Source organism: Rattus rattus, chromosome 8 (genome assembly GCF_011064425.1).
Source record: "Rattus rattus isolate New Zealand chromosome 8, Rrattus_CSIRO_v1, whole genome shotgun sequence".
In the NCBI taxonomy this organism is placed as follows: Eukaryota; Metazoa; Chordata; class Mammalia; order Rodentia; family Muridae; genus Rattus; species Rattus rattus.
Window position 1 is genome coordinate 79,771,598 of NC_046161.1, and position 12,010 is coordinate 79,783,607.

At 39.9% G+C, this 12,010-nt stretch overlaps 1 protein-coding gene across 1 annotated transcript in view; it reads right to left on the reverse strand.

Moving 5' to 3' along the window:
• The window catches only part of Ibtk (inhibitor of Bruton tyrosine kinase), a 64,770-nt gene that overhangs the window by 23,485 nt on the left and 29,275 nt on the right, over positions 1 to 12,010 (reverse strand). The window contains exons 14-21 of the mRNA XM_032909520.1: positions 11,623 to 11,705; positions 11,510 to 11,547; positions 10,992 to 11,088; positions 8,285 to 8,386; positions 6,005 to 6,122; positions 4,832 to 4,892; positions 4,216 to 4,337; positions 1,084 to 1,196 (exon numbers count right to left, since the gene is read on the reverse strand). Coding sequence (XP_032765411.1) covers positions 1,084 to 1,196; positions 4,216 to 4,337; positions 4,832 to 4,892; positions 6,005 to 6,122; positions 8,285 to 8,386; positions 10,992 to 11,088; positions 11,510 to 11,547; positions 11,623 to 11,705 — 734 coding nt within the window. The remainder of the gene's footprint in view (positions 1 to 1,083; positions 1,197 to 4,215; positions 4,338 to 4,831; positions 4,893 to 6,004; positions 6,123 to 8,284; positions 8,387 to 10,991; positions 11,089 to 11,509; positions 11,548 to 11,622; positions 11,706 to 12,010) is intronic.

Genomic DNA, 12,010 nt, shown 5'->3' on the forward strand with positions numbered 1-12,010 from the left:
TCACAAAAAGCATGCAATATCAGAACATATATGGAACCAGATTCAAGAGAGCAAATACTATTTCTTTTGTCATTATCTCAGAAGTCATATCTTTCCCAGGTTTATTTCCTAAAGTTTCAAAGTTTAAATGGAAAGTTTAAAGTAAGGGGCATAATGTATTTCTTTACAAATCCCCTCCAACTTTGAAATGTCAAGATATGGGGTGCATGTGTGTGTGTGTGTGTGTGTGTGTGTGTACACAAAGCAGAGGTGTTAAGATCAGATCAGTTATGATACCTCGTTGGGGTCAGTCCTCACTGGGTATCTTGTTGGAAACAGAATTCCTTCATTGTTTTTCTGCTATGTATACCAGGCCAGGCTAGGTGGTCTGTGTGATTCAATGGATCTCTCCCTGTCTGTCTTCCAACTCCCAGTAGGAGCACTGGGATTACTTATGTTCCCACTATGTACCCAACATATGTAGCTTCTAAGAGAATTAAAACTCAAGTCCTTACTTACTAACGCTTTTATTCACCACACACACACACATGCATTTACTCATAGTCACACACATACTCTCACACTCTTATACACACATATTCATACACACACAAACACACATACACTCATGCACATACATATCCACACATACTTAAGTCAATCATACTACTTAAATCAAATCAAGTCTCTACTTCTTTAATCACAGGTAGCTAAAAGATCCCCAGTTTCACAACTGTCCATTTAGCCATGATTTTATCAACACCTATCCTTTGTCCTTAGGCTAGAGGGAATGTAGGGAACAGAGAATACAAAATCATAGACTTTTATATTTGTAATGACCCCAAGATGTGTCGTTCTCATTTCTAGATCTACCCTCGTAACTTGTGTGTGTGTGCCTGCATGCATCTTTTACAGTTTCGGTAAGTAAAGGTTTTCAAAATAGGCAGGTAGATGGAGCAGGGAGTAAAGGCTCTTGCCACCAAGCATGATGACCTGAACTTGATCCCTAGAACCCACATGGTAGTGAAGCAAGAAAAAAATCACTCCTCAAAGTTGTCCTCTGACCTCCACACACAGACCAGAAATATACTAAGACACACTAACCTGCAGACGGTGGACTCTGGAGAATATCTGAAAGGTTGTAGCCTCCTGAACTGTCTGAGCGCTTCCGTGGCTTCTTTTTAGCTCTTGTTTTTGCCTTCTTGAACATAATTTCCCTAGGAAATCAAAGGTAAAATCAACAGATGAAAAGAGTTTGGTCAAGCATCAACTACTTAAGGATATGTAGGTACCAGTTATTCGTCCAGGTAGACCAGGGCAAATCACTAACCTTACTAGATCAGTGTCATCTATTCCTTGCTTTAGTGCCAGCATTGCTGTGGAAGTTGAAGAACCTGGTATTGGCTACAATAGCCACCAAAGAGCAGCACTGAGTCTGGGCTACCATGTCACCAAGAGTTACTACAAGGGCTACCAAGTGAGGGAGAACACAGGCAGGGTGAGACACTCCCCTTCCACAGACACTTCCCCAAGAACACCAAGTACACTTGATCTGAGACGTGGACCTAGTCACTTATATGCAGCAAGCTACAGAGCTGCTCAAGGATTCAAGGCGGGGGGCAGGGGGGTACTGTCAAGTTCATCAAGACAAGAATGAGGACACACATCTGTACCAAGAGGGAGTGAGAAGAGCTGAACAGCATCCTGGCTATGACAAGGAAAACTGTTGTCAGGAAGGGCCAAGCCTCCCCTATTCACAATAAAGTCTTTATGAAACAAAATGGCACAACACTGCACAGTTACGTGAACTATAATCTTCAAATAGAAACATAATGTGTGTGTGTGTGTGTGTGTGTGTGTGTGAGAGAGAGAGAGAGAGGGAGAGATATGGGGGGGAGGGAAGAAGGGAGGAAGGGAGGGAGGGAGGGAGATGCTTGTGAGGACATCGGGGTCCTGCTCCATCACCTTCTACACCTTATTCACAGGACATAAGACCTCTCACTAAATCTGGACCTCTCAAAGTCTGATTTATTACTTCACACCCAACACCCCAGCCCCAGCCCCCTTCCTTGAGCTTGCAGCCTGGCTGGCCACAAGTCCCAGAGCTCCTCACCTCCCAGTGCTGTGGGACTTACAAGCATATGGCCAGATTTGAGTTTTAACAATGAGCTGAGATCCCAACTCAGTTCCTCATGCTTTACAGTAGTGTTTCGTTCCATAAAAACAGCCCTTGTGGCAGTTTTTAAGAGCATCTGAGTGTGCGTTTCATTGCTTGAATTAAGTACTTTGAGTCAGGAAAGTAGATATCTGTGAGTGGCAACAACTCTCTTATTTTAATAAAATGTCTAACATCTCACTATATACTCCATCATACAGGCCAGCTTTGAACATGCCATTCTGTGGCAGCTATATGAGTTATTTAACTCAATGTTTATACATTTTATAATTTCAATATCATGTTACACATTTAATGTGAGGTATATAATTGTTTGTCTAGAGCAAATGACCTCCATGCCCAAAGACTTGACACTACCAAGTTATCTGTCCCAGAAATAACTAACTGTGTAACTAATGTGAGTCTATAATACTAATTAGGTATTTACTCTATGCAGAGGTTGCCAAAATTGTTAGACAACTCATTTTGTTGAGGAACTCTCAAATATCAATTTGGGGGTCTAAATATGAAATGGGGATCTGCCCTCCCACAGACTCACATATTCAAAGTGATCCCAGATGGAGTAAGGCTCAAAAGTAGGGTCACAGGAAAACCCTGGATAATAAGGAGTTCAATTTCACCACTGATTCAACAAATTGATGAGTTCACGTTGTAATGAGTTGAATACTCAGGAGAAATAGGATCACTGGGGCATTCTTAGAAGAGCATTCACGTCCTGGCCCCTTTATAGGCGTGATATTTATGTCTCTGTGTAAAGGATTCCATTGTGTTGTTCCAGTGCTGATTTCTCTGCTGACATCTTATATCAATGCAGACACGACATTTTAATGCTTACGTCAAGAATCTCCTGTCTCAAGTTTGTGTAAACAATTCTTAACATTTATTCTCTGCTTTGTCAATAAATGCTGATAAACCAATGGCTGAGCAGAAGAGAGAATAGGGCAGGACTTCCGCCAGTGAGGGGAAGGAGAGAGAGAATAAAGATTCAGATCTGCCATGAGGAGGAAAGAGTTCTTGAGAGTTCAGCAGAAACACAGAAGGCCTAATTGCAAGCATAACTGAGATCATGGCTGGGAGGAAGCCAGATTAGTTTAGAAGATTAGACAGACTGCCCAGGTACTGAGGTGAAACTTTGAAATAAATCTTGGTTTTCTGTGTCATATTGGGAACCAGCTGGGACACAGGAATACAGCCGCCATATCATGCATCTGTATTAAAGACTTGTACACCCCTTGCTCTCTCTCTCCTGGGCCTAACGAGGTGAGCAGCCGGGCCCTGGCAGCACTGCTGTGATACTCTGCAAAGTATGGCTGGATATGGACAAAACTGTGCAAGGGGACATTAAGGTAAACCTTTACCTTTAACTTGGTTTTCTCCAGGATTTTAGTACAATACCAAAAAGCTAGTGCAGTCACCATCTACTGAAGCAGTCAGGGTCTACAGAGAGGACACTAAGAAAATACCGTCCTATCTATGGTTCCCGCATTACTCTCTGGACCCTCTCTAGACCAATCTCCCAAGTACAAGCCAAGATGGAGGAGAGACAATTACTTGGCTGAGCAGAATTCACAAAGGAATGGAATCCACTTGTCCTAATCTTCAGGAGCCTGGCTGCTGGAGCTGCCAGCACTTTCCGACCTGTTTCAGTTTTGCGTTGTCATTAGCACAGGGCACAACGTTCCAGCTCCCAACAGTAGCCTCACCTCTTGCCAGCGCTGGCACTCTCCCGTTCTTCAGGCTACAGTGCAGCTGCTTGCTGCTTTAAATGTCTTCACCATAACCTCAGGAGGTTTGGAGATCACTGAGACAAATGTACTTAACTAAGCTGTATGTCTCTGGGAAGGCTACAGTACCCTTATACTTACATGTTGAAGGATTTAGATTTAAAGTATCAATTATGTATAATTACTTTGCACTATATCAAAACTAAAACTGCACATTCATATTTCCTATATTAGAACTTCTCAATTTATAGTCTCAATGTTCATATAAAAATATCCGGTGTCCAACAGTGTAAGGAAGAAGAGTAAGGGGAAAGAAAAACAGACAACAGGGCTTACGAGTGATTTGGCCCCAGGCCTATTTCCTCTTTAAGAAAGACCTCCCCATCTTCTGCTTGCACACGGCTAATGTCTGGTCCGTCCTGATACGGTGTAATGACTCTCCTCTCCATTGCTGGAACCTACAGTGTGAAAGGCGGCACTTCATAATACAAAGTCGGTAATGATTTTCAAAAACTGATAATATTCTTATCATGTCAGGTGGTAACGTTAACTAGAAAGCATATAGGATGCCTAATGATTCACAAAATACAATGGGAAAAGAAATTGCAAACATGTTAATTAAAAAGCATTATTACATAAAATTGTGGGGATGGAGGGTTTAAAAGCAGCTCCGTTTCCTTCCTCAGGGCAGACTGATCCAGCTCTCAGGGCTCTGCACTGTCCTAACCTTTGCAACTAAGTCTCTGAACACAGAGACTTTTATTATATAACAATTTTAAGAGATGGATTAATTTTACTATGTCTTCAATTTTGATATTTGCACTTTTCTGTGGGGCTTTATGTTCTAATACCTAAAAGATGATGTATTTGCATTCATTATAAATTACTCCATTGTCAGTCTGGTCTAATAACCTGTATAGAGGAATCTGAACTGAGAAAACAAAAATCCTACCATTTTTCGGTAAAATATGGAAAGATCCTTCAAAACATCCTCACTTAGAACATCAAGAGACCTGAAAAACAGGAAAAAACAATCTTGCTTAAGACTCAAATGATTTAGCAGTCATCACGATTTTTTTTTTTTTCGCAGTTGGGGACCAAACCCAGGGCCTTGCGTTTGCTAGGCAAGCGCTCTACCACTGAGCTAAATCCCCAACCCCAGTCATCACGATTTTTAAGCATGTTTATTTCACGTTGTTAAATAAGGAACCAAGTTCTTCCTCAAGTTTACATAAACTAGCTATTAACATTCCTTTTAGAAATAGGTGTAGTTGTAGGTTCTGTAACCAGCAAACATATTCCACAAATATCTTGATAAAACTGAAGCAAGTACTCATGTCTCAGCCTTCGTCTTCCACAAACCATAATGCTTAACTGTGCAAGGAGTGCTGTGCTGACAGCACCAGAGCGTCTGGGTTCAACCTCGCACTATCACTGCTGTCAATCACCTCCTGACCCTGAGTAGCTCACTCCGTTCCTGAGTCTCAACATCTTCAAGTATAAAATGATGTTTGGATTACATCAACTATCTTCAAGATGTCACAGGTTCCAAAAGGTACTTGAGGCATCAATGAAATTTAAGAGAAGGTTTACATCCATTTTTATGTATATGTACATATTTATCTATATAGTTGTTTTATACATACAAAGTGTGTGTATACATCCACATTCAAATTGTTGTTTTTGAAGCTATTTCTATAATTTGTAGAGCGGATCTTTCACACTCATATCTGTACCACATCAGTTGTCAACGCCTGTAGCATAATTAATTTCATTAGCTTGTAATGCTACATGTTTTGAGACAGTCTCTTTTTCTTACTATTTACGTACATGCTGCTTTCACTCTTAGCAAACATGTACCTGATGTACCACAGTTAGCTTTACATACGAAGTTATGTTTGTCTACTTGTATAAAACTGTCTCAACAAAACACAATTTTTAAATCACTATTAGAAACACTGACGTTTCCCTGGTCCCTCTAATTTTGAAAGGGCTAACTCCTTAGCACTGGTCAAATCCCTTCCATCCAGGTAAACACGTGATTCCCCTTTAAAGTCCAAGTGCATCTTTTATTTAATATAAACATCTGCTTGTTCAAGCTGTACAGCATAGGACCCCAACCAACCTCGCTTCAAGTAAAGCTGCCATATTCAGTCCTATGAACTGTAAACAAGAGAGTTTCAACTGCTCGGCATTGTACATTGACGCAAACTCCAGCAGCATAGCAGCATTCTTAAGGGTAACTACAGGAAAAGAGAGATTTGCAATATTAGACGAAGGTGAATTACTTTAATAAGTGAAATACTTGCATCTCTAAAGTTATAAGATTTCAACATTTAAAACAAGAAAACAAAACAAAAAAATGAATGCCGGGGTAAATATAGAAATGAGTTTCATTAAGGTATGCCAAAGTAATTTTGAGGGGACAAAATAAGCTTGCACACAAAAATTTTTAAAAAAGAAAATATAGGAGAATAGTGTAAGCTGAAAGCTAATGTGTAAGAACTATTGTTCTTCTTCCCAACAGCCTTGAATAATTTTCACTGACTTCCCTTTTCATTCAGATAGTAGAGTAGTTAATCTTTCTCTTAACACTGAAAAGTAAACATGGTTGGACAGGGCGATGAAAACCCAGCCTGCCAGAGTGGAGCCAGGACTGCAGTGCCTCCTCCAGTCTAGAATGACGCAAAAATCTTGTTTTGGAACCAACAACAACAAACTAAACCAGCAGTAAGTCTAGGAAAAACCGATAGATTAATTCTGAATGCTGACTAGTCTCTATATACAAAAATACATCTATATCTAACTGTGGTATTGTTCGTGCCAGTGCATAAGATTATACAAAAACCTAGATCTAGTCATGTCAAGTAAATGTTCTACATGAAGTATTCTTTTGCCAGAGACTCTCTAAGGATATTCTACCTGCTCATAGCCACAGCGACCTAAAGCTCTCCCGTCTGACTCCTACAGAGTCCCAGCCAACAGAAGAGCTAAGCTGTTCTCTCCCATTCTTCCTCCCCTAAACTCTGTCAGAAGTTACAATCCCAGTCAGTATGTCTCTGCCTCGCCCTAAGCTAAACCTGCAAATGATGATGAAATCATCTCAGAACAAAAGCAGAGCACACAGAAGCTCTCCTTGAACTGCTTGGTTGAGAATGATGACGTGTACAATGCCTACGTGAACCGGCTCCCATGGGACCCTTCTGCTAGCAATGGACCCACAGTAAAGCGAAGGTACAGCAAGGAAGGGATACCTGAGCGGTGGGCAGAGGTCACTGAGCCAATGGAAGGGAATACCCAGGCTATGGAAAGCCCTTTGCTGCTGCAGCATTTTTGCATGTGGAAAGAAAATCAGGGCTGGTTTCCTACTCTAACCAAGGAGCGGACAGCTCACAGCACTCAGAAAACAAAAAGACAGAACTTCTTCCTCATTTTCCAAAGCAATCATGAAATGAAAATACGAAACTCCTGCATGTCCTTACATATCTGGTTAGGAAAGCTGCAACTTTCATATTAGAATAAAAAGTTATCCTAATGAAGAAAGTAAAAATCACTTGGCACGGAAAGGATTAGTTACCAGAGCTCAATGTAAACAGCGACAGCAAGAACCAAATGCTGGAAAAATGAAAAGTACGTGGCCATTTCCGCAGCTGGAAGAATCAGGGTGCAACAGGCAAACCACAAATAAAAATTAATAGTTGATTTCTAAGATGAGTGTCTAGGAAAACAACTAAGCAATTATTGACTTAAAAAAAAGAAAAAACAGTAAAAGATTTGAAAGAAAAGAGAGTCCATGGATTTTGTTGAATTAAGCTAAGGGAAGAACTTCATAAAATTTCCAGCAAGTGGAAATAGATTAGTTAAAACACAAGAGAAAAAATGCAACCAAGACCATTCAATACTGACATCCATAGACAGACTAGAATCACCTTTGTTATTTAGGGTTTTGTGGCTTATTAATAAAATACTTGTTAAATCTAAGCTGTATATATTTCCAATTATTTCTAAGGAGACAAAGTGTTTAGAAATGATAGCATATAATAATCTAAATGTCTTGCCCTTTTTGTTTTTGTTTGTTTGGGCTTCTGTTTTTGATACACAGTATCACTGTGCAGCTATGGAACGCTATGTAGACAGAAGCTCTGGCCTAGAACTCAGTATGCACACCAGGCTGGGCTCCAACTCAAGATCCACCTGCCTCTGCCTTCCATGTGCCGGGATGGAAAGCATGTGCTTCCCCACCCAACTGTCTTGACTTCTTTTTAAAGGTGCACACACAAAACAATGGTGTTTTACTTTAAACTGGAATAATAAGTCTAATACAACAAAGTCAATGCTATAATGCTATAATAGCATTAGGTCAATATTTGGGGAAACAGTAATTCTCTACTCTTAAAGTACTCACGGTTTTCAGCCAGTGCCACCTCACACATCTCCTTTAACCTGGTTATGAGGAGTTGATCAGCCACTACAAGAACACTACAAACAAAATCCACGTTCTGAGACTCTAACAAAAGAAAAGAAAAAGAAAATTACTGCTACTCTGTAACCATTATAAGTAGTAAAAACAAAACAAGTTAAGACATCAAATTAAAGAGCCTTATGATTCTTTTCTGTCAGAATGACAACTACACAAAGTGTGAACATATCAAAATAACTTCCTCTTAGCTGGACAACTAGAAAAAAACCCACCACCAAATCCACTGGTGTTTAAACTTCTTTTCCTAATGCTATGAAAAACTAAATAATAAAACCTAAAGCAATTGGACAAGAGAGGGTAGGTTCCGGCTCAAAGTTCGATACACAGGCCATCACGGCAGGGGGTCAGGACGGCAGAAGCATCAAGCGACTGGTAACGTGACAGCCACGGACTCTTTCTATGCATACAGTCCAGGAGCCCAGGCAGGGAACAGTTCCAGCCACAGCACATGGTTCTTCCATGGGCTTCCTATCTCCTTAACATAATTAGGATAATACCCACAGCCATGCGTGTCCAGAGGCCCAGCTCCCTCCCACTTCATTCTAGTTTCTGTCAGGTCGACAACTCACCACACTGGCTCAGACATTCAAACAATGCGACCATGAAACGATCAACCTGAAGTGAATACTTCAGTGTGGAAGGCCATTGGAATGTCTGACTTACTTATAATTTCCCATTTCATTAAGAAATAGTTCTAATACTAAAAACATTCAAGTCCTCCATGCCCTAGCGGAGTGGCACAACACCACCTATGGGAAGCATTAACTATACGTAATGGTCTTTCAAAAAAAGGGAAAAAACAAACAAGGGAGGGGAAAGTTGGGAGATCCCAAGAGGAGCTGGAGGAGAGAAGCAGAGCTGAATGAAGCTCAATGTGATCGTAGTTCACTGTGCACAGGCACAAAGTCTCTGAACCAAACGTCTTGAATTAAATTAAGAACAGAAAACAGAATACCATAAACATAACTGCATCCTGACAATGACAGTAGAAACGTATTCCCCATTGGCACACTTTTTCAAACCTGTGTACAGTAACAATGTATCTGTGCTGATGGGCACGTAGCATTATGTGAAATGCAGTACAAAGACAACAGCACAAAGCAGCAGGCCAAGGGGCTCTCAAAGCCGTCTTCAATACTACTGAGAATTAATTAAACAGGACTGTCTAAAGACAGTAAGATCCTCCCTCAAAATACAATAATAAAAAAAATCACTTTTTAAAAACATAGCAAGCAAGGGCTGGCAAAGTGGCTCAAATGGCAAAGATATCCTGAGTTCAGTCCCCAAAGATCCACGAGACAGAAGAAAAACGGACTCCACTAATTTACCCTGACCTCTCGTACCAGGGTCTGACACCCTCATGTGGCCTCTATGGGTACCTACATACACACAATACACACAGACAGACACACACAGACAGACACACACACACACACACATACACACACACACACACACACACACACACACACACACACACACACACGATACAGATGTATACAAAAGAAAAAATTAAGTGAAAAACAACAAAGGAAGATACCTGATTTTTATCTAACCTACACAGATGTAACACACACACACAAATTTAAAAAAAAATTTCCATTTAAAATAGTGGTAAAAAGAATTCTGAAAGTTGCTTGGACAAATGAAGTGATTGTAAAAGCTGTACACAGAAAATATTAAACCTATGGAAGCACATCCCATGCCTTATACTCATTGTTATAGTTATTAATATTATAGTTATTTATATTAATTTACAGGTGAAAATATTGTGCAATTGAAAATGGTGACAGAGGCACAATTTTAAATTTTAACAAGTAACAGATATGTTCTTTAGAAAGGTGCAAATATGGGGTATGAATATTTCAATCTTGAAAAATACATATATATTTCTCTTAAAATATATGTATTATTTAAAATGTATACAGTAAATATATTTTAAAATTTAAATTACACACTCAAGTATGCAAATCTTCAGTTTTGCTCTCAGTCAAACACCTCCTTAACAAAGGCCACCCAGTTTTCTCATGCAGACTGGTACCTCACAAAATGCATCCACTTTAGACAATTTCCCTGCTTAATTGCGCCTGTCTCCTTACACAGTTTGATTGTCCACTAGACAGTCATCTCTTGCAAACACACAAGGTCTTTTCACTTTACCATATCCTCAGTGTAACCTGAGCCTTGAAACTAACAGCATAAAACCCCACAGGGCACTCAGAACAGCGGCCAATCAACCAGGACATTTAAAGAGTTCCAATTGAAAACACTTATAAATCAATTCCTTCATGAACTTCCCTTGAATACAATGGTTTTATGGCTCATACATTATGGGAAAAGGGAAATTCCACAGAGAATTTGTCAGAAACTACACATCCTGTACTCACTGATCTTAGTCCGAGGTGGCTAAAGAGATGAAACCTCTAACACTAATTTCAACCGTAACAATCAATTCTAAAAGGAATAATTCAGCGTGATGAAAATTAACTTTTCTGCTTGATTTCGACTCGTAATAATCTGTTACTTATTTTAAATTAAGCATGTAGTGATAGTTCATTTCGGGAGGAAACGATGATTCATGGAGATTGGACCATTCTATTATAACGGAACCAGGTAAGCCTCCTTTCAGTACCTTTTATCACCGCAGCTTCATCCGTATAGAGGTAGTCCAAAATAACTTTCAGGATCTCAGCCTGGATCGGCATTTCCAGAGCTGCACAGCTGGAGGCCTATGGGCACACAAGGCAGGGGTAAGTCATTAATCTGAAGCATTAAAACACTACCATATTAGAAGTTGGGCTACTACTATGGAAAACCTCAGACAAGAAATCATACCAAAGACCCTTGAAAAAAATTTATAAATCACAAATATGAAATGAGACATTTAATTTAAAATATAACATGAAAAAGGGAAAGAGAATTTTTCAGAAAACAAGACACACAGGACAGTATTATTGTGTGTCTCGATAATGGTAATTGTGAATTTTAATCAGCTTTATAGCAACAGTTTTAACTTCCAAATGTTGGGTGTTTTCTAGCAAACTTGAACACACATGAACACAAATGAATTAAAGAGCTAATCCAAAATAAAAGGTTTCAGTTCTGAATGTCTACAGCCTCTGCTCTCTGCAGTGCCTACTCACGGCTCACCTCAATCCACGATCTGCTAAGCATGCTGTGGAAATACTCTGCAAGAAAAACAGTGCAGTGAGAACAGGGAAGCAGAATCCACACAGCACGCACAGCTCACAGACGCCACCTACCAAGTCTTGCACAGAGCACACACTTATGACAGGGGAATTCCTTTCCATCCACAGACTTCATGGTAACATCATAGAGAAACGAACTGAAAAAGAAGTCCAATCAAACAAAGATCAATTTCTTGTATATCTGCAAAGAGGAGGAAGAGCCCAAGGGTTGGCTCAGCTTTAATCTATCAAATGCTGGCAAGAATAGGAACATGGATCTGCATGGACCTCGTCTCTCCCTAGCCCAAGAAAACAGCAATAGCCCAATCATTTTCAAGTCTATATCGAAAAGGACACTGAATAGAAACTTTAAAACCTTCCGCTTGGTTTTCTTTTTTTATTGCAGGCAAGGTATTAGTGACATCAGAAGCATACTCGAAACTCTTCAATTCTCTTATTTGAA